Here is a 23781-nt window from a genome sequence, read left to right on the forward strand (position 1 = left end):
ATTTAGAATCAATCTTAGGCATCAAAATACTAATAATTAGTCATAATCTTACTAGATACTAACAAACATATTTATCAAACTAACACTTATCATATTCTACATATTCTAATTTTACCATATACCCATATATAGCCATAATCTTTCTTGATAATCATAAAGCATCACATACAAAAATAAAGAATCTACTATTCCACAAATACATGACATTACTCAAACCCAAAGGAATATTTAAACACATCCAGATCCAGAAACAAAAAAATAGAAAGTGTTCCCAATGAGCGTTGAATAGATATATGGTAGGTACCTGATGCTAAAGCAGTGAGAGATCGTCGTCCGTCGTCGTTTGTCGCCGCCCTTCGCCCGTCGTCCGTTGTTGCCCGTTACATAATAGAAGAGAAAGAAGAAGAAGGTTTAAATGGAAGTGAAATAATACGGACTCTGAAATCTGGAAAATGGGGAAGGAGAGAGAGAGAGAGAGAGGTGAAAGCTGAAAATGGGTAGGTGAGGGAAAATGGGGAAGGAGTGTTGAATAAACTTAAATTAATAAGGTATTTGGTTTTTTTATGTTTAATATTCCTAGAGTAATAATAAGGGGTGGGTGAGATAACCAAGAGTTTTGAGTGGAAGCTATTTAATATGTAGAATGATTTATTTTGTTATTTGAAGAGTCAAGCATATGAAGAGTCTATGCTTTCTTATAAAAAGTTGTAAAAATCCATTTTAGATGAATAACAAGAAAGATATATTTTGGCATCTTGTAATCAACAAATTGGTATCAGAGCTATTTTGTGTGAGGTGAGCGTGAGAAAACCTGTTAGTCTCAAAAGAGAACGCCGCGGTGTGCGCTGGCTGAGAGAGAAAAACAAGAGCGATCGAGAGCCTTGTGAGGTGTGTGTGTTGAGTGTAAACACTTGAGAGGAATGGCAGGTCTAACCAATGGCATCCCGCTACCCAAGTTGACAAAAGGCGTCAACTACGACAACTCGAAGGTGCAGATGAAGGCCCTTTTCGGTTCCCAAGATAACTGGGATGTGGTCGAGACTAGGTATGAGGAACCGGAGAACACAGATGGGTATTCAAATGTCCAGTTGAACGCGTTGAAGGTCGTTCGAGCTAAAGATAGGGCGGCTCTATATCTACTATACCGATCTATCGACGAATCTGGTTTTGAGAAGATAGCTAACGCAAAGTCTTCCAAAGTGGCATGGGATACACTCGAAATAGCAAACAAAGGAGACGAACGGGTGAAGCAAGTCCGACTTCAAACCCTAAGGGGCGATCTGGAAAACATGAGGATGAAAGAGTCTGAAAGCGTATCTGAGTTCATTACTCGAGTGGAGACCGTGGTGAACAAACTAAATCGGAATGGTGAGAGTCTTTCATCAAACCGAGTTGTTGAAAAGATTCTGAGGTCATTGACAGATAGTTTCGAAAATATTGTGTGCGCAATAGAGGAATCTAAGGATCTATCAACGCTCACCATTGAAGAGCTTGTTGGGTCCTTGGAAGCGCATGAGTATAGAAGGAAAAACAAGAAGAGGGAGTCTCTTGAACAGGCTCTCCAGGAGAAGGAGACAATAAAAGAGGAGAAGGTGCTTTATGCTCAGAGTACCAGAGGCAGAGGAAGAGGCAGAAGCCTAGGTGGTAGAGGAAGAGGTGGACGAGGAAGTGAGCAAGTCGGCCAACAGAACTGGCATGGCAGAGGTCAAGCTCGGGGTGGCCGGACAAACACAAATAATAATATTGAGTGTTATAACTGTGGAAAGAATGGACATGTTGTCAAGGATTGTTACTCGATAAAATGTTACAATTGTGGAAAGCTGGGTCATATTTCCAAAGATTGTAGATCCGAGAAGAAAAAGGAGGAACCAACAAACTTTTTTTCTGAGAAAGAAGATGAAGGGTTGTTGCTGGTGACAAAAATTCCAGAAACTGAGATCAAACCAAGCTGTTCTGATAACTCATTTTGGTTCTTAGATACTGGGGCAAGTAACCACATGTGCGGCGACGAGAGCTTATTCAAATTACTCTCAAAGGTGGAGTCCGAATCCATTTCTTTCGGCGATGCTTCAAAAGTAGCCGTCAAAGGTCGAGGAACGATCAGGTATCAGCAGAAAAATGGGGGAATCGGAGAAATCAGAGATGTTTACTACGTACCTGATCTCAAAAGCAACATACTAAGCATGGGACAGTTGATGGAGAAAGGGTACTCGGCTATAATGAAGGACCGAGAAATGCAACTGAATGATAAACTTGGGAGACTCATTGCCCAGGTAAAAATGAAGAAAAAACGTATGTACAAACTTGAGCTTAAAATAGTTCAAGATAAATGTATGCAACTTGATCTAGAGGATGAGGCCATGAAGTGGCATTATCGGTTCGGTCATCTTCACTTCGGAGGGTTGAACGAGCTGGTGAAAAAGGAGATGGTGCTTGGACTGCCTAACATTATATTCGAAAAGAGGTTCTGTGAAGAATATGTGATCGGGAAACAAGCGAGGACTTCTTTCCCAAGCAGTTCTGAATACAGAGCAAAGGAGCAACTCATACTGATTCACACAGATTTATGTGGGCCAATAACTCCAGAATCATTTAGTGGTAAAAGATACTTCCTTTCTTTAATTGATGATTTTTCGAGAAAGACGTGGGTTTATTTTCTGAAGGAGAAGTCAGAAGTGTTTGAAATGTTCAAGAAATTTAAAGTGATGGTGGAGAAAGAAACAAACAAAGTTATCAAAGCAGTCCGATCTAACAGAGGAGGTGAGTTCACTTCTAACGAGTTCAACAAATACTGCGAAGAACATGGAATCAAGCATTTCTTGACTGCTCCATATTCTCCGTAGCAAAACGGTGTAGCAGAACGAAAGAATCAAACTATACTCGATATGGTTCGATCTATGTTGAAAGGAAAGAATATGCCGAAACAGTTTTGGGCAAAGGCAGTGCAGTGCGCAGTTTATGTGCAAAATAGATGTCCACATGCCAAGCTAGGAGAGAAGACAACTCAAGAGATTTGGAGTGGTATGAAGCCGAGTGTCTTTCATCTCAATGTATTCGGTAGTGTGGCTTATGGGCAAGTACCAAGTCAGCACAGGACAAAGTTAGAAGATCGAAGCAAGAAGTACATATTTATGGGGTATGATGAAAAATCTAAGGCATATAAATTGTTTGATCCTATTAATAAGAAATTGGTGGTGAGTCGAGATGTTCACGTGGAGGAATCAATGACATAGAACTGGAGTAACCCGATTGAGGAAGAAACTAGTTCAGAGGCTATTATGCCTCCGATATCAACAACCACCGAGCTTTCAGAAGATGAATCTGAGCCTCTACAGCCCAGAATGAGAAGTCTACGGGAGATATATGACACTACAAATGAAGTCCACATTGTATGTCTTCTCGCCGACTCAGAAGTATTGAATTTTGAGAAAGTTGTACAAGACGAGAAATGGAGATCGGCTATGGATCAAGAAATTGGGGTAATTGAACGCAATAAAACCTGGGAGCTAACTGACCTTCCTGACGGAACTCGACCCATTGGAGTAAAATGGGTGTACAAAAAAAAGATGAATGTCGAAGGAGAGGTTGAGCGTTATAAGGCTCGACTAGTTGTGAAGGGCTATTGACAAAAGGAGGGAATCGATTATGATGAAGTTTTTCTCCTGTCACGAGAATGGAGTGAATCCGACTTCTGATCTCGTTAGCTGCTCAAAACCAATGGCCAATTCTACAGATGGATGTGAAATCAGTATTTCTAAATGGAGTGTTGAAGGAGGAGGTGCACGTCGAGCAACCACTTGGGTATATGAAGAGAGGTGATGAGAAGAAGGTGCTGAGATTGAGAAAAGCCATCTATGGGCTGAAGTAGGCTCCTCGTGCTTGGAATGAGAGAATTTACGAGTATTTCAAGAAAAATGGGTACCAACAATGTCCGTACGAGCATGCCTTGTACACAAAGAAATCAGAAAATGATATGATGGTAGTCGCTCTCTATGTCGACGACCTCATATTCACCGGAAGCAACACAAAACTGATTGAGGAGTTCAAGGAGGTAATAAAGAAGGAGTTCGAGATGACGGACTTAGGTTTGATGAAATATTTTCTTGGCCTAGAAGTGAAGCAGTCAGAGGAAGGGATTTTTATATCCCAAGAGAGGTATGCGCTTGATATTTTAAAGAAGTTTAAAATGGAGGACTGCAACCCAATTTCAATTCCAATGGAACCAGGCACTAAACTCTCAAAGTTTGATGGAGGAGAACGGGCTGATGCTGGGAGATACCGAAGCTTAGTCGGAAGTCTAAGGTATCTTACAAGCACGAGACCCGACCTAATGTTGAGTGTTGGGATAACAAGCAGATTCATGGAGGATCCAAGCTATACACATTGGAAGGCCTTGAAGAGAATTCTGAGATATGTTCGAGGAACTCTTTCACTTGGTATTTTCTATTCAAAATCAGATAACTACCGATTAGTGGATTACTCTGATAGTGATTGGTGTGGTGATGTTGATGACCGGAAAAGTACTTCGGGTTATGTATTCCTACTCGGAAATTCAGCTTTTACTTGGTTGTCAAAGAAGCAGCTTGTTGTAACTCTGTCGACCTGCGAGGCAGAGTATGTGACGGCCTCTTGGAGTGTGTGACATGCAGTATGGCTTTCAAATTTACTAAGGTATTTGGGATTGATCCGGGATGAAGGGACTGTGATTCGAGTTGATAACAAGTCGGCGATCGAATTGGAAAAGAATCCAGTTAATCACGGAAGGAGCAAGCACATTGATGTACGATTTCAGTTCATTAGAGAACAAGTCAAAGAAGGAAAGGTTGAGCTGCATGTTGAAAGTTGAGCTCAAGCCGCTGACATATTCACCAAGCCATTACCGACCACGCTGCTGGAGAGTTGTAAAAGGCTGATTGGAATGAAAGATGGGAAGAATATTTAAGTTTAAGGGGGAAATTTGTTGAATAAACTTAAATTAATAAGGTATTTGGTTTTTTTATGTTTAATATTCCTAGAGTAATAATAAGGGGTGGGTGAGATAACCAAGAGTTTTGAGTGGAAGCTATTTAATATGCAGAATGATTTATTTTGTTATTTGAAGAGTCAAGCATATGAAGAGTCTATGCTTTCTTATAAAAAAGTTGTAAAAATCCATTTTACATGAATAACAAGAAAGATATGGGTATTATGTGTTTGTTTGATGAAATTAGAATTCTTACATATTTTGGCTGGAATTCAAAAGGTAATAAATACATGGTTTATAATTTCATCAGAATTTAAATTCTAAATCCAATTTCTAAATTTAATTCTTCAAACAAACATCAGAATTAGAATTGACCCCTCCAATTCCAATTCCAATTCCAATTTCAATTCCTCCCTCATCAAACATACCCTAAGATTCTTCTAATCTCGATTCTTCTTGTAAACTTTTTGAATATTTTCTAATCCATTCTTCTACCGCGACCTCTAATTTGGTATTATATCTTTTGGTATAGTTTCTTCTTCTGTCGCGCCCCTCCCAAAACCTACTACATTTTAATCCCCGAACCGGAAATCTCGGCAAGATGATTATTAGATAAGAGAGAAACGAGAGAGAGGACGGTGGTGTAAATAGTAAACGAAGAAGAAAGAAAAAAGGATCAAAACCCTAAATTAGGATCTGATATATAAAGTTTTCTTCACTTAGATTGTATTAGTTAAATTCTTCAAAAAAAAACTCCAAGTAATTATTGGCTGTTCGCGAAAATCGGTTGTTTCAGGTTTGGAATATTCCCTTTTGGAGTTTTCACTATGTATTCCATATTCTCTATTCAGATACTATATTTTTATGTGTTGGTGTTCCTTGCCATTGCGGGCGGGTTTTAAATTCCGGGTAAACGGGTCAGGGTTTTCTCGTATGAAAACGGGTTAGAGTATAAATACTTTTTTTGGGTATTTTTCTCATAACAGAGCAAATAGAGAGAGAGTGAATTACAGATCTAGTGTTTTCTGGTTTCCTTCTTCTTGTTGTTCTTTGGCTGATCCAGAGTGAGAGATTGAGGGAGCTTTTGATTGTAGAGTAGTCCAATCAATTCTAGTGTAATCACTTCTTTCATTTGAGAGCAGGGCATGTAAGTTTCTACTATTGACATTTGTTTAATTTAGTGAAACTTATCCCTCCCGTGGACGTAGGTCGATTTTGACCGAACCACGTATATTGTGTTGTCGTTTATTGCTTTGTGCTATTTCAGTTCTTGGTAATCTGTTTATCGTCATAGACGATTTGTAATCTGATTTGCTACAGGTTTTGATTTCTAAGAAGATCCATAGTTTTGCTGTTGCAAAACCCAACAGTGGTATCAGAGCAGTATTAATTGGTTATCTGTTTTAACATTGGAGCAGAGTGCTCTGCTGGTTATTTGGCGAAATTCATAGAAGAGATCAACTGGTTTCTTTGCTGGTGTTTTTGTCAGTTGTTAAGGCAGTAATAATGGGGAAATCTAGACCTGATATGGTGAGTCTGAATGGTACAAACTACAGGCAATGGAAACTGATGATCAGTGATCTGTTAGTTTCAGATGATTTGAATGAAGCAATTGAAAATGAGGGTGTTAGACCTGAGACTACAAAAGAGGCTGATTGGAAAAAGATAGATAGAAAGGCCTGCAGCTTTATTCGTTCCTGGGTTGGTGTAAATGTTGTGCACCATGTTGAGAATGAGACTACAGCGTATGGTGTGTGGAGCAAACTTGAAGCTCTCTATGCTGGGAGGTCAGCAGGGAATAAAGCAGCACTAGTACGAAGGCTGGTGAATCTGAAGTACATTGATAATAAATCAATTGCTGAGCACTTGAATGAATTTCAAAATATTTTGAATCAGTTGAGTAGTATGAAGATAAACTTTGATGATGAGGTGCAAGCACTTTTATTCCTTAGATCTTTGCCTGCAAGTTGGGAGACACTTATTATCACTCTCAGTAACTCAGCACCAAATGGTAAAGTCAATATGGCATTTGTCACCAGTTCCTTACTTGATGAGGAGAATCGAAAGGGGGATAAACCCTCTAAGTCTGATATGTTGGTGGCTGATAGAGGAAGATCAAAAGATAATAGAAGTGGTTCAAACAGGGGAAAGTCTAGAAGCAAGTGTAGAGCTCCAAAGAAGGATGGTGCTTGCCATTACTGTGGCAAAATGGGTCACTGGAAAAATGAGTGTTGGAAATTTAAAAATGATAAAGCTAAGGGTACAGTGAAGCCCAGAGAAAAGAAAGAACAGAGTGCAGATACATCTGCTTATACTTCAGATGGTGAACTGACATACGCTTCTAACTGTCAAGACTCCTGTCTTAGCACATCTTCAAATGAAACAACATGGATTGTTGACACAGGTGCCTCATTCCATATAACTCCACACAAAGGTTACTTCCAGTCCTATAAAGCTGATGATTATGGTGAGGTTCGCATGGGTAACAGTGGTGTGTCCAAGATAGTTGGTCTGGGTGATGTTAGAATTGAGACAAACATGGGCTGCCTCCTGACATTGAGAGATGTAAGACATGTTCCTGATTTGAGAATGAATTTGATTTCAGTAGGTAAGCTCGATGATGGAGGATACCATAATGTTTTCAGTGGTGGAGCATGGAAGCTAAGCAAGGGTTCATTGGTTATTGCACGAGGTAAGAAATGTTGTTCCTTATACAAGACAAATTTGAAAATTGTCTATGATGCGGCATATTCTGTTTTAATGGAGTCATCCTCTAAGTTGTGGCACAAGAGATTAGGTCACATTAGTGAAAAGGTGCTGAATGTTTTGATCAAGAGGAATGAGTTGCTGAATCTCAAGGATGCTCATCTTGAAAATTGTGAGCATTGCTTGAAAGGTAAGCAGAACAGAGTCTCCTTCAGTAAGTCAAAAGTTGAACTGAAAAAGAATGTCCTTGAATTGGTCCATACAGATGTTTGTGGTCCTATGAAGATTAAATCCATAGGCGGTGCTTCCTATTTTGTAACCTTCATAGACGATGCATCTAGGAAGGTTTGGGCTTATGCTATAAAGTCCAAGGATGAGGTTGCAACAAGGTTTGAGGTCTTTCACAAGCTGGTTGAAAGAGAGACAAGAAGAAAACATATGAGGGTGCGGTCAGATAATGGGGGAGAGTACATAAGCTCATTTGATGATTATTGCAAAGAGTAGGGTATTCGACATGAACAGACTGTGCCCAAGACTCCACAACAAAATGGTGTGGCAGAGAGGATGAACAGAACAATTTGGAACGGATGAGGAGTATGCTCTCCCATGCCAGGTTGGCTAAGCATTTCTGGGCTGAAGCCATGAGCACGGCAGTGTATGTGATCAACCGTTCTCCCTCCAAGCCATTGAATAATAAGTGTGTAGAAAGCGTCTGGTCAGGTAAAGATGTTAATTATGACTATTTACGTGTTTTTGGTTGCAGAGCTTTTGTGCATGTTCCAAAAGATGAGAGGTCTAAGCTAGATGCAAAAAACAGACAATGCATATTTGTGGGGTATGGTGATGAAAAGTGGGGATACATGTGTTATGACCTAGTTGATAAGAAGGTTTTGAGAAGCCGGGATGTGGTATTCCTTGAAGATCAGACTATTGATAATTTTGAAGATGGTGAAAAGCTTGATGCATACATACGTGACCTTTCTGGTCTTGAGTTGTCTCATGATGTTGAGGAGACAAGGCCACATGTAGCTTCAGACTCAGATAGTGATGATGATGTTCCTCAGGGTCAAGCTGTAGGCCATGGAAATGATACTAATACTGAAACTGATCTTGGTGATAATGTTGAGTTTGATTTTGAAGTTCAACAAGAAGATGGAAATCAACAGAATCAACAAACAGAGGTACTTTGGAGGTCTACTAGGAAGAAAAGATTAAGTTCTAAGTATCCTGCTACAGAGTATGTTCTTCTAACTGATTGTGGGGAGCCTATATGCTATAAGGAGGCTCTTGAGGATGCTCATAAGAAAGAATGGCTAGCTGCCATGGATGAAGAGATGAGGTCATTGCTAAAGAATTGCACATATGATCTAGTTGAAAGACCACAGAACAGAAAAGTATTACAAAATAAATGGGTGTACAAGATCAAGCAAGAAGGTGATGATAGCAAGACAAGATACAAGGCTAGGCTGGTTATCAAAGGTTTTGGCCAGAGGCATGGAATCGATTATGATGAGATTTTCTCACCGGTAGTGAAGATGACTTCTATCCGGGTGGTGTTAAGTCTAGCTTCTTGTATGGATCTTGAGGTTGAACAACTTGATGTCAAGACTGCATTTCTCTATGGTGATTTGGATGAAGATGTTTATATGGAGTAACCTGAAGGTTATAATAAGAAAGGTGAGGAAAGCAAGGTGTGCAAACTTGTCAAAAGTCTATACGGTTTGAAGCAAGCACCAAGGCAGTGGTATCTTAAGTTTGAGTCGTTCATGACCATCCATGGGTACATAAAGACGTCTACAGATCACTGTGTCTTTGTGCAAAAGTTTGCTTCTAATGATTTTATTATACTTCTCTTATATGTTGATGACATGCTGATTGTTGGGAGAGACAAACTCAAGATTGCCAAGTTGAAAAAGAATTTGGCTAAGTATTTTGAGATGAAAGACTTAGGTCAAGCAAGACAAATTCTTGAAATGCAGGTCATTCGTGATCGGGTGTAAAAAAGGCTATGGTTATCTCAAGAGAGATATATTGAGAAGATTCTAAAACGATTCTGTATGGACAAGGCAAGCCAGTTGCTTGTCCATTGGCTACACACTTGAAAATAAACAAGACAATGTCTCCTAAGGATGAAGAGGAAAGACAAGAAATGTGCAGTGTTCCATATGCTTCAGCAATAGGCAGTCTGATGTATGCAATGGTCTGTACAAGACCGGATATAGCTCATGCGGTTGGAGTACTTAGTCGTTTTATTTCAAATCCTGGTAAGACACACTGGGAAGCGGTTAAGTGGTAATGAGATATCTTCGAGGGACCTCCAAATACGCTTTGTGTTATGGTACTGGAAAATCACATGTTGAAGGGTTTTCTGATTCAGATATGAGTGGTGATATTGACACAATGAGATCAACTTCAGGGTATTTGTTTACTTTTGGAGGAGGAGCTGTATCATGGCAGTCTCGTCTACAGAAATGTGTTGCTTTGTCTACTACAAAAGCTGAATATATTGTCATTACTGAATGTTGTAAAGAAATGAGATGGATGAAAGAATTGTTGAAAGAAATTGGCATTGCACAAGACAGGTTTGTGGTGTTTAGTGACTCACAGAGTGCTATACATGTGAGCAAGAATCCAAGTTTCTATTCACGTTCAAAACACATCCAAAGAAGGTACCATTGGATCCGTGAAGTGCTCGAGAAGAAGGAGTTATTCTTGGAGAAAGTGCACACAGATGAGAACGGGTCAGATATGATGACAAAGGGCTTACCAAGAGGAAAGCATGAGATATGTTGTGCCAAAGCCGGAATGGTTCTAGCAGAAGCGTCACGATGATGAATGTTTATAGCAACATTCTCCCATGGCTCGGAAGGGGGAGAATGGTTGGTGTTCTTTGCCATTGCGGGCGGGTTTTAAATTCTGGGTAAACGGGTCAGGGTTTTCTCTTATGAAAACGGGTTAGAGTATAAATACTTTTTTTTGGGTATTTTTCTCATAACATACCAAATAGAGAGAGAGTGAATTACAGATCTAGGGTTTTCTGGTTTCCTTCTTCTTCTTGTTCTTTGGCTGATCCAGAGTGAGAGATTGGGGGAGCTTTTGATTGTGGAGTAGTCCAATCATTCCTAGTGTAATCACTTTTTTCATTTGAGAGCAGGGCATGTAAGTTTTACTATTGACATTTGTTTGACTTAGTGAAACTTATCCCTCCCGTGGACGTAGGTCAATTTTGACCGAACCACGTATATTGTGTTGTCGTTTATTGCTTTGTGCTATTTCAGTTCTTGGTAATTTGTTTATCGTCATAGACAATTTGGAATCTGATTTGCTACAGGTTTTGATTTCTAAGAAGATCCATAGTTTTGCTGTTGCAAAACCCAACATTATGAATTCATGATGAATGTTTCGCGTATTCGACATTTAGTCTTTTGTATCTTAGTGTTTTGGCTTCATTCCAATTTATCATATTAAGGTATTTTTTCATTTTTCATCTATCAATGTGCTTAAATTTCGGCAAGTTTATTCCAAATTCCTTCTACTAATTTTATTCTTGCTCGATCTTATGATTGGATTTGACCATTTTGACGAGAAATGATAATGATGGTGATGATTTGTGTTTTTTCTTTTTTTTTCCGTGATGATTATTTGGATATCCGGAATTTGAACTAAGCATAGGTTCGATTTTTAGTTTTCTTCCCATTTAGTTTGTCCATGGCAATCAAAGTTGAATGATTTCTATAGCATTTTACTTTTGTTTCTTAAAAGAATTGATCTATACAATTGTATGCTTTTGAAGAACAAATTGGATTCTTTCATCTATACATTGTATGGTTGGTTTGAAATTATATTCTATTATATTATAATAGCATCTTGTTAATTTACAGGTTTTAGGATAACAAACTCATGGAAACTGCAACAATGGTCAATACAGCTAGTGCAACTGCTCTTTTGCATTATACTTTAAATCGACAATTGCTAACGAATAAAGATTCTAAAGATGAAGATAGAGATGGAAGAGGTAGAGAACTAATCATGCTCATCTAGGATTTAATCGAATTTCAAATAGACTTATTCAAGAACCCTCTACATGTATGGAGACTATCACAACTTTGTCAGACACTCTTAGAATTACTTACTCTAAAACATTAGGAAAGTGGCACATTGGAAATTTGGCATTTGGGATTAATTTCCTTATCAAGAAGCAGGTATGTGGATTTGATTATATTCTAGGCAACTTACATTCTTCCTAATTTACTTATTGCTCTCCAATTTTACTTATAATTTAGGTTGAAGTTTCAGTCTAAGAAAGTTTCCACTGAAGTGAGTAAATAATATGTTTTGGCTTTACTCATCAAATAAGTTATTGAAATCAAGATCATTCTTGTCATACAAACATTAACATTTTTTAAAAAATGACTTTTTTTATTGATACATGAAAGATCACTAATACGCTGGGCAAAATTCAAAACCAAAACAATCCAAATTGTGACCAAATTAGTCACATGTTTAGATAAGATAAACATACAAACAAAAAACAACAACAGTAAAGATGTCAAGACAAGTTTTAAGAGTTGAGGTTGATGTTCATCTTAACCCTCTTGCTTCGAAGATCCGTCTTTGACACTTCTGTCCAGTTTTTTAGTTTCTCTCTACTGTTTCGATTTAATGTCAAGAGCTTTCTCGATTCGATTAAGAGCTACATCGTCATTACATGTGTAGTTAAGGATCTCATTAAAATATCTCTCCTAGGAAGGATCTTATATTCCTTAAGCATTCAGTCTATCCATTTTTTCTTTTCACTCTCTGAAACAACTGAATTGTGGTCAACATTCAGTCCAACATCGGTTGCAACTCCATGAATACAAACTCTAGAATTAAAAAAATGAATTGTTGTTAATATGTGATCCAAACAAGAAATTATATATTGTTCTGTTTATATTATCCATTGTTGTATTTGGCAATGCCCTAAATGAGGTTGTTGATGATGGGCTGACTCATGCATGAGAAATGCCAATATTATTTTGCTTTTGACGATACCTTTTCAATTATTTGCAGGGTCACTTGAATGTTGCAAGTGTATTTTGGTGGGGAAGGTAGTGTACAACTCAAAGGAAATGAAATAATTTCATAACTTAAATGTTTGTGAAATTTTTTACGCTTTGTTCGCATTTCTCAATGAAGCCGTTCCCTGTATTTTTGAAGATGTCTGACTATTTTAGAGAAAATGTTGTTCTTGTGGAACCAAAAGCTGGTGGAAGTAGTTTTTTTCAGTTTTAAATGTTTTTTATCCTTTCCCTATTTTAATTTTATTTTTATAAATTTTGACGTACTTCCAAATTTATGTTATTTTGGACTTATAACATATGTTCTATATGTTGATGATTGTGAAACCTGCTTTTACAATACTTGTTCACCATAAACCAAAATCAATCATTTCACTTATCCGTGAAACTCATAGTATCAAGGACACTTTAACTGCTGCAACTGGGAAAATTTTGCCATTCCATCACAATGTTGTACATGAAGGAAGGTTGTGCCATTCCATCACAATGTTGTACATGAAGGAAGGTTGTGTGCACATTGTGGAATGGTTGCAGCTACAAGGTAGATTGCAAAGATTGCAACTCCTCTTTTTTTATCAAATCACTTTACAAATATCCCAACTATAAGTTTAAGGTAGTAAATTAGTTGTTATTTATTTATTTTGCCTTACCCTTTAAAGAATAATAATCTTTTTGTTCCTTGCCTCCATTTGAGAACTGAATCTAACACGGAAATTACAAAAATAAATTATGTTTCTAAATATTTCTGTATCTGATCCAAGTACAAGTACATAACATATTACATAAAGTGTTTCCAAATGGAGCCTAATGTTGACGCAGAATCCGACGATTACTTTCTTATAGAGTCATCTTTCAAAATTTGTTAGGCTAAAGTATTAGACTAGTTTTTTTATGAATATTAAAGCTTTTTAACATTCTCTTGGTGGAGGTACATATGTTCTTTTAATATATATTCTACGTGAGCTAAATAATGGAGAGGTGAGATTATTTTATCTATTTTCTCCAGATCTTAGTTCACACTAAATTTTTAAGTACGTTTATTTTGGGTGAACATATACAATTTAATAAAAATAATTGTTGTTATTAAATTCTAGTGTTGAAACATAAATATCATTAAACACATAAATTTATTTTTATTTAGATTGTGTATGTTTGTGTAGGTTGCTATCAATAATATGAAGAAAATATTACTCTTAAGAAGAATGTCTTAATTTGAGAGAAGTTAAGGTATGTAATTTACCGATTTGTTCATACTTTTGATTTATATTGATTTTTGAATCTAATGTTCTCTTAATATTTGTAGTCACTACAAAAAATTAAACATCCGAATATCATAAAACTTACTTAAGTCAATAGAGTAAACGGCGTATTGGTAAGATTCTTAAAAAAATCTGGTGACAATAGAGCATTTGTAGATTTTTTTAATTAGTACTGAACTGGTGTCTTATATAAAAAAAAGTAAACTAATAAATATTTGTTGAAAAATTAATTTTTTTAACTTATTGTTATTTATATTTTTCGAGTTCCATGCCTCAAATATAATTCAGGTTGACAATAGAGCATTTATAACATTTTTTAAAATAAAGGTGATAAGAAAAATTAAATAAAGTTAATTTTTGGAACCGGCTAGAAAAACTAAACAGTTGTTAACCTCTATGTGCAGGAACAGATCAAATCGTATGAACCGGCTAGGAGCTTCAACAACCGGATGTTGAAATACCTCAAAGAAAAATCAGTTCCAAGCGATCAAGTCAAGATCAGAGGAACCGGTTTTTAACTCTCTCAAGAGACCCGCTAGCAAAGACAAAAGTTCACATTCCAGCCGGATCATATTATGTAAGAGGCAAAACCGGAAACTACAACTTACAGAAGTGACGTAGTATGACGAGATAGACGTGTCTCGAATGAATAAAAGAAGATCAGATCCGATCGGAAGCATGCGAGGAAAGCAATGATAATTTACTGATTCGATGTTGACAACCGAAGGTGCATGCCTGACACGTGTTCGAATCTGCAAACCGGCAACGTCACATTTCCTTGTGGAATCCTTGTATGCTTTCCAAGTGTTGAGGAAGGTGAAACGTGCAAGTAACTTCCCTGCACCGGCGTGATAATGATCAACCAATCTCACGGAGAGAGAAGAAAATGACCGTTGGGATCTCATCTACTATAAAAGGAAGATGAAGCGTCCTCATTTAATACGAATCACATCCTTCTGAGAAAAGCGATAAGTTACAAAAATCTTAGAGAGATAAACTTTTACGATCCAAAACCGGTGTGTCATAAAACCGGAAGCTTTCTGTGTATTATTGTGTTCTGTTATTGTATTACATCAAGAGTGAGTTGGTGTAACCGGCGAGTAGCGAGTTGGGCTCGACCGACAGTATTGTTGTTATAACTTTAAAAGTTAGTGGAGATCCTTCTCATAACCTGAGAAGAAGGGGTGATGTAAGAGGGTTTGCTCCGAACATCCATAAAAAATCTTGTCTCGTGTCACTTCTTTCGTTTCATTACTTACTCAATTAACCTAACCTCAAACCAAATTAATCATACTCCGTAAACCGGTCCGCTCATATCTCTAAAACCGACTCCTTCTAAAAATCATCTAAGTCGCATACGTTGCTTCAGACTGAAACAGACATTTCCGCCCTTGAACCCGGTTCAAGAGTTTGTGACAGTTTGTGTAGTGCTGAGAACGGTTATAGTCTCTAACCGGACTATCACCAAAGAGTGTTGTGTGTTGTAAGAGGCCACCCTTCCCGAAACCGGAAACACCCCGGTCCTCCAAGGGCATCCCCGATCCTAACAAGTGGTATCAGAGCGAGGTTCTTAGCACTCAAGCAACCGAAGAAGATGGGAAGCATGACCCACAGCGACAAGCCACCAATGCTAAACAACGAAGCGTTTAGAAGTTGGAAGAAACAAATGTATTTACATTTGATTACATTAGATGATGAAATGGGCCGAGTACTGAAGGAGAGACCGATCAAGATCAACAAGGAGGCAGACCAATGGTCAAATGAAGATCGAAGACAGAGTAACCTGGACAACCATTGCATGAGGCACATCTACAAGGCTATAGATGATAACACCTTGAACAGAATATCAGACTGTGATAGTGCAAAGGAAGCCTGGGAAACGATCATTCAGATCCATGAGGGAAACGAAAGAACAAAGGAGAATAAAATCTTGGTGGCTACACAGAAATATGAAAACATCAGGATGAAACCGGGGGAAAACATGAAGGAATTCAGCAACCGGTTCACCAGTGTGGTCAACGAGCTTCAAACACTCGGAAAGAAGTATGACAACCGAGAAGTAATCATCAAATCATTAAGATCACTGCCGAGCATGTGGGATATCAAGACCATGGTGATGAGGGAATCAAGCACCCTCGGGCAGATGAAGTTGAATGATGTGTTCGAGGATTTAAAAGCCTACGAGTTCGAGATCAAGTCTCGGATCGAAGATGAAGCATCCACATCAAACGCAACCAGAGCTTTGGTTACATCGGTGGAATCGGCGGTCCAAGTATCAACCGTTCCGGCTCCAGTCAAAAGCGCTGATCAAATCAGTGGAGATGTGATGGCGATGCTAGCTCAAAAATTTGGGAGATTCATGAAGAAGAGCCAGCCACCATCTAACAACGATTTTAATTATAATTATGTAGATAAATCAAATAAAAGATGCTATAACTGTGACGGTTTTGGATATTTCAAGTTAGAATGCAGAAAACCAAGGAGAGACGATAGAAAACCGGAAGGAAACTATCAAGGGAACAACTATCAAGGCAATTGGTACCAGGGAAACAACTACCAAGGGAATAACTACCGGAGAAATGATAACCAACGAAACGACTACCGGAGAAACGATGATCAACATACAGATGAAGGAAAGGAGATTCAGAAAGCACTCATTGCATCCGACGGTGGAAGCGAGTGGGCTTACTCCGATAATGAAGACAGTGAAGAAAGAGTGACCTGTTTCATGGCAAACGACGAAGAGGTATTTGATTTCTCTTCTGACGAGTTTACCAAAGAAGATTTGATCTCTGCACTCAACGAAATGGTTGCTGAGTTTAGAAACATATCTGCGTCCATACCGACTCCGGTAGAATCTAAAACCGTAGAGTCAAATAATGTCTCTGTTAAAACATGTGAAACCGAAATGTATGAACCGGATGAACTATTCTCTGATAATGAGAAGACAGTTCAACCGGTAACTGAAACCGATGAACGAGCACTGTATGTCACGGCTGCGTGGGAGAAATCTCGTCAAGCTGTGAAACAAATGTGTAATTATAAAAGACACCCTAAATATAGGTTTGGTATCGGTTACGAACCAAATAAACAAAATGAATCAAAAAACTAACGGGATGAAACTCACAAAAGACAATCTTCCATTTATAAGATTTGTCAGGAGTTCAACAACCGAAAATGACTTAAACCGGAAGAAAAACTTAAGTATGTAAGCCCTACTGAATCGGAAAACTGGCTTCATCCTGAGAGAAGGAAAGCCAACCGGAAACCAAACAAACCAAACAAAACTCGATCTCAAAGAAACTCATCACAACATAAGGCATTCTTGAGCAACGGTCAAGAAGTTAAGCCAAATATTATAAGAACAGATACCGGGAAAGTGATCCGACTCATTCAAGTCTGGATCCCAAAGGGACTAATCAACTATGGACCCAACTGAATGTGGGTACCAAAAGGGTGTAAATAATTTTCTGTTGCAGGTCAGGAGGAGCAACCGACTAAAGAATTCGGAATGGTATCTGGACAGTGGATGCTCAAGACATATGACTGGAAACGAAGAGCTACTAACCGACATCAAATATGAAACCGGAGCAATCATAACCTTCGGTGACAACTCGAAAGGTAAAACCGTGGGCAAGGGTAAGATTGTCCATGGTAATCTATCCATAAGTAATGTATTTCTGGTAGAAGAACTGCGGTTTAACTTGTTAAGTATAAGTCAAATGTGTGATGTGGGTTACAAAGTTGAATTTCATAAAAACGCATGTTTAGTTAAGAATCAGGATAATGATATTCTTTTAACCGGTAACCGAATGGGAAATATTTACAAAGTTAATTGGAAAACTGATTTTGAAAAACCTGTGTGTATGACAGCCGGAAATGATCCAAACTGGCTTTGGCATAAACGGCTAAATCATTTGAATTTCAAAACAATTAACTTCATATGTTCCAAGGAACTAGTTCATGGTTTTCCAAACGTTAAGTTTTCAAAAGATAAAGTATGTGCTGCATGTCAAATGGGCAAACAACTAAAGTCATCTTTCAAAAGTAAAGGAAACTATCAATCTGAACGATGCTTAGAATTTTTGCATATGGATTTGTTTGGTCCGGTTAAAGTAACCAGTTTAGGAGGAATGCATTACACTATGGTAGTTATCGATGATTATTCTAAATTTACTTGGGTAACTTTTCTAGCTTCTAAAAACCAAGCAACTCCAAACCTGATCAAACTGATCTTAAGAATACAAAATGAAAAATCTATTCGAGTAAACAAAATCAGAAGTGATAGAGGAACTGAATTTATAAACAGCAATTTAACAACTTTTCTTGATGATTCCGGTATTAGACACGAGTTGTCTAGTGCCAGAACTCCTCAACAAAACGGCCTGGCTGAGAGAAGAAACCGAACTCTCAAGGAAGCCGCAAGGTCAATGATAGCTGATTCGGGTATTGCTCAAAAGTTTTGGGCTGAAGCTATCAACACCGCATGCTACACACAAAACCGATCTTTAGTAACTAAACGCTTTTCTAAAACTCCTTTTGAAATTTACTATGATCAAATTCCAAGCGTACGGTATTTTCGAATTTTTGGTAGCAAATGTTTTGTTCACAATAACGGCACGAATTACTTGACCGCTTTTGATGCTAAATCTGATGAGGGAATAATGTTGGGATATTCAGCTGTGAGTAAAGCCTACAGAATATACAATACTAGGACTTTAACAGTTGAAGAAACCGCTCACGTTGTTTTCGATGAATCGGTTGAACGAAACACTCCATTACCCTTCGATCTTCACAATAGAATGGAAAACTTCAATATCTATTCTGATGATGAAGACGAGGTTCCGGTTTTTAGACGATTTGTCAAGGACCAAGCGGTTGATGCTGAAACTCAGCCTGATCAAGCTGCTTTAACGCAGAAAGTTGACTCTTCAGTTTCTACTAAAGAAATCGGTCGGTCTGACTCTGTTCAACCTACCGATCAGTCTAACCTTGATTAGCCAACCGAAAGCTTGATAGACATGTCTCGGATAAACCTCAGAAGGAACAAAAATCATCCTCTTGAACTAGTAATAGGTAACATATCCTCACCCGTCCGAACTAGGCAACATAACTTGGATCACTATGAAAACTCAGCTTTCATATCACAAATTGAGCCGAAAAAGGTGGATGAAGCATTGTCAGATCCCGATTGGATCCTAGCAATGCAAGAGGAATTAACCGAGTTTGAGAGGAATAAAGTCTGGTACCTAGTTCCTAGACCGAAAAATAAACCGGTTATAGGAACACGATGGGTATTCAGAAATAAACTCAATGAAGACGGTTTAGTTACGAGGAACAAAGCCCGGTTAGTGGCTTAAGGCTATAAACAGGAAAAAGGCGTTGATTTTGAAGAATCATTTGCCCCTGTAGCTAGACTTGAGGCCATTAGAATATTTTTAGCATATGCAGCTTTTAAAAATTTCAAAGTTTTTCAAATGGATGTTAAAAGTGCTTTTCTAAACGGTAAAGTGAATGAAGAGGTATATGTTAATCAACCTCCAGGTTTCAAAAATCCAGAACACGAAAATCATGTTTACCGGCTGAACAAAGCCCTTTATGGTTTGAAACAAGCTCCAAGAGCTTGGTATGATACATTGACACAATTTTTATTTGATCACAAATTCACAATAGGCTCGGTAGACAAAACACTCTTCAAATTTGAAAGAAAGGAACAAATATTACTTGTTCAGATTTATGTCGATGATATTATATTCGGATCAACCGATCCAAAGTTATGTGATAATCTTTCAAAGATGATGACTGACAAATTTCAAATGAGCATGATGGGAGAATTGAGCTTCTTCCTAGGACTTCAGGTTAAGCAGATTGAAGCCGGAACCTTCATAAGCCAACTGAAGTACACAGCCGAACTGTTGAAGAAATTTGGAATGGATACATGCGCCGAAGCGGCTACGCCAATGAGCCCTTCTGTAAAACTGGACAAAGATGAGGATGGTCAAGCCGTTGACATCATAGCATATCGAGGAATGATCGGATCATTGCTCTATCTAACAGCCAGCCGACCTGACATTCTGTTAGCGGTTGGGGTATGCGGAAGATTCCAAGCCAATCCAAATCAATCATATTATACTGCGGTCAAAAGAATCTTAAAATATCTGAAGGGAACTCAAGAAGTGGGACTTTGGTATCCAAAAGACTCAAGCTTCAACCTTATAAGCTACTCAGATGCTGATTACGCAGGATGTAAAATCGATAGAAAGAGCACAAGTGGAACCTGCCAGTTTTTAGGTGACCGGTTAGTCACCTGGAGCAGCAAGAAACAAACATCTGTTGCAACATCAACCACAAAGGCAGAGTACATAGCAGCCGGAAGCTGTTGTGCACAACTCCTCTGGATCCAACAACAACTAAGGGATTTCGGGATAGAAGCCAAGGAATCTCCAATTTTCTGTGACAACACCAGTGCCATAGCGATTACATACAATTCGGTGTTGCACTCAAGAACAAAGCATATTGATATAAGACATCATTTCATCCGGGAGCACGTTCAGGAGAAACACATCCTGCTGGAATACGTCTCGACCGAGCAACAAGTAGCGGACATCTTCACAAAACCGCTATAGGAAGCTAAGTTTTCTCACTTTCGAAATATTTTGGGAATTACTGATGTTAAGCAACTCATATCATGATTATGCATGCATACTGCTTACCTAAGTAACAATGAGAAACCTGAATATGTGTTCAGGGAGAAGCCCTCGCTTCTCAAACCATATTCAAATAGGCCATTGACAATTCAAGAATGCTAACCAGGAGGAAGCCTCCGGTTTTGCCCGATTACTTCATAACGTTAAATCACATGTATACTCACTATACGGTTGAAATAACCAGGTTGAAGTGGATATATATTCAATCCAAAGATGAACAAATGTTGACATGATTCAACATTTCTTCACAATCGGAACAAAATATCCAACTAAAACCGGTCATGGAAAACCGCTTAGTACAAATGCATTATGGTTCTGATGAGATGAACTTCTCCGGTTAACTTGGGATAACTAACTGAGTTTTCGTGCATATTTTGAAAAATGAAGCCTGTAATAAATAAAAACAGTCTACCGCAATCGAGATGACGACATGTGTCCATCATCAAAAGAGGGAGACTGACATCTTGTCAACAGATTTTTGTCATCATGAATATCGTGGTAATAATTAGCTTTTGCCTTGGAAATAATCATTATACACTTCAACAAGTTAAAGCCTATTAAATAACTGATGACATCATCAAGCATGCTTAACCTACTAATCTAGCCGAACCCTAGGCTATATAAACAACCTTAAACCTTCACAAATCTTCACAAAATCACTATTCACAAAAACAGTCTTGAGCTTAAAACTCTCTCAAGAACATGAACTCCAACTCTCTAGCAAAGAAGATCCTATTGGCTGATTTCAACTCAATCTATCAATATGAAGACCATGAGGTTAAAGAAATGTTCTTAGCCGTTGAAAGAAGCGGGCTAAGAAGATTCCTCGAAAACAGATTCATTCTCGACTACCTAGTAGTCGAAGAATTCTTCCAGACCGCAAAGGAAGTGCATCGAGACATAATCGTTGCACAAGTTTACGTTCAGAAATTTCTATTCAGCGAGACGAATTTCGCTGAATACTGCGGTTTGCCCACTGAAGGGGTAACCGACTTAACCTACTCTCCGGTGACCATGGAAGAAATGTGTCGTCAGTTCTCCAACTCTAACATCCCGGTTAGACCCTGGGGTGCTAAAAGCCAACTCTCTCACAAGTACCAGCTTCTCTGTGAGATTCTGTGAAAGTCCATCTTGGGCAGAGAGAAAAGCTATTACTACACCCAAAGGCTTTTCGAGATGATGATCGCTGTAACGGTTGAGACACCGGTCAATTGGTCCTGGATCATCTTCAGCAATATGAAGAAGATGCTCCTTTCAAACAAAACCGGCTACGCTCCTCAGCTGAGCGGTTTTTGTGCCAGTCTGGACATTCACTCCGGATCCTTTGTAACCTTCCATCCAAAGCATGTGCTCACTAAAGAGAGAGTATAAGAGCTGGTCGACCGGTGGGAAGCAGCTAAGGCAAAAAGGAATCAAGCGGCCGAATCATCTAATGTTTAGACTGTCTATCCTTCTGTCTCATCTCTTTTCTTTTCCAAAACCGGTGATTTTGTTGTACTACCGGTTTGGTACCCCGAATTAATGAAGATCATTTCCTTGCATTTAAATCTAAAAATCATAAATGATCAAACATTTAATGCGTCGTATCAAATCAAATCGAATCACTCTTGGAAACAGAAATCTTCATTTTCAAGAAGCATGCCTGATCCGACTTGACTAGACATTCCTTTATTCTCTTGAAAACTTACAAGCCATTAATGACCAGACATAAACGGTCAGATTTTTCAAATATCCTCATTAAATGCACCCAACCGTTCAAGCTATAAAAGGGGACTCAATCTTCCATCTTCAAAACACGTTTTCTTCACCATTCTCTCTAAAGCTTGAAAGATCAGAAAACCCCTTCGACCTTTCTCATTCTTCCTCATAATGTCTGCTGAACTTAGGAACACTCTCATCGTCGACTTCGAAGACGTAAAAGACAGTCGATATCATGACTTCGTTTTCAAACCGCTCATTGAATCGGGGCTTCAGGGATTCCTGAAAGGCTCAAACACTATCCTCGTAGAGGAGGTGTGCGATTTTTTCAATAATGGACACATTCTAGATGATGGCAGCATTCGCACCATCATTGACGGTCAATTTCTTCGGATTACCGAAGATCAATTTGCCACTTTCTTTCACCTTCCAACCGAAGGTTTCTATGACTTTCCAACGCCATTCCTTCTGGCTAAGGAAGACTTCCTCCAGATCTTCTCTTCTTCCATCGTACCGGTCAAAGAACATGGGAAGAAAGAAAAACTTGCCCCTCACTACCAAGTCTTGCACGATTTGGTTGAACCGTCTATCATGGGCCGAATGACAAACCAGAACTACAACCGGGAGGCATTCGACATCATGATAGCCATCATCCGCAACTCTTCAATCAACTGGGAAACCTACCTCTTCAACAACTTGAAGCTGCTCATAACCGCTTCAAGGGGAAGGACCGGTTTCGCTCCTCAAATCACCCGATTTCTGATGGCTCAGTGCCGCTACCTTGAACCAGATGTTCCAGTCGGACCGACCAACACCATCATTTTATCCATGCTAGATTGATGGGTATCGAGGATTGAGGAACGGGTTCCCGACAACACCATGGACAATTGGTACGACAAAATGGTGGAAGGGGATTGGATCGAACTAGTTTAATTTGTTTGTCCTTCTTTCCGGTTTTTGGTCATTTTGTTGTACGACCAAAACCGCTTGATGTTAACTCTCTCATTTATAAAAATTTCTAATTTTAAAGTCTCCGGTTTTCTTTTCATATCTTTCTTTCCGGCCTTTAAAGTTTAATAAACATAAGATTTAATGTTAAACGAAACTTCCGGTTAACAACGCTTCAAGTAAAACCGGAATCTCAAGCAAAACGAAAAGTTTGAAAACTTACCGCCCGTTGGTTTTCCGCATTTATCGCCGAAAGTTACTGCAGTAACTTTTGGAGGGAAAATTGGCGCCAAGTGACGGTTCGTCTTTCAACCGTTAGGAACCGCCTTCTTTATAAGTTCAAATCAGCCCATTCGTCAAATACAATTTCTCCAAGTCTGAAAACTCCAAGTCCCCAAGAAGAGGTTACTATCAACTCTGAAAACTCCAAGTCCCCAAGC

The 23781-nt window shown here is 38.6% G+C and overlaps 1 protein-coding gene across 1 annotated transcript; it reads left to right on the plus strand.

Moving 5' to 3' along the window:
- The first annotated feature begins 3717 nt into the window (after nt 1–3717).
- LOC124913236 (uncharacterized mitochondrial protein AtMg00810-like) lies at nt 3718–4846 on the plus strand. Its single transcript, XM_047453831.1, has 3 exons — nt 3718–3801; nt 3869–4614; nt 4672–4846. The coding sequence occupies exons 1-3, from the start codon at nt 3718–3720 to the stop codon at nt 4844–4846; spliced, it is 1005 nt and encodes a 334-aa protein (XP_047309787.1).
- Nucleotides 4847–23781: the final 18935 nt, after the last annotated feature.

The sequence above is a fragment of the Impatiens glandulifera genome, chromosome 8, assembly GCF_907164915.1.
Source record: "Impatiens glandulifera chromosome 8, dImpGla2.1, whole genome shotgun sequence".
Taxonomy (NCBI): Eukaryota; Viridiplantae; Streptophyta; class Magnoliopsida; order Ericales; family Balsaminaceae; genus Impatiens; species Impatiens glandulifera.

Excerpts from the sequence above, each read along its gene's own strand:
- LOC124913236 (XM_047453831.1), top strand. The coding sequence starts at position 3,718 with ATGGCCAATTCTACAGATGGATGTGAAATCAGTATTTCTAAATGGAGT. Across the intron at positions 3,802-3,868 it reads CACGTCGAGCAACCACTTGG|GCTCCTCGTGCTTGGAATGA; the intron begins GTATATGAAGAG and ends GGGCTGAAGTAG. Across the intron at positions 4,615-4,671 it reads CTGTCGACCTGCGAGGCAGA|GTATTTGGGATTGATCCGGG; the intron begins GTATGTGACGGC and ends AAATTTACTAAG.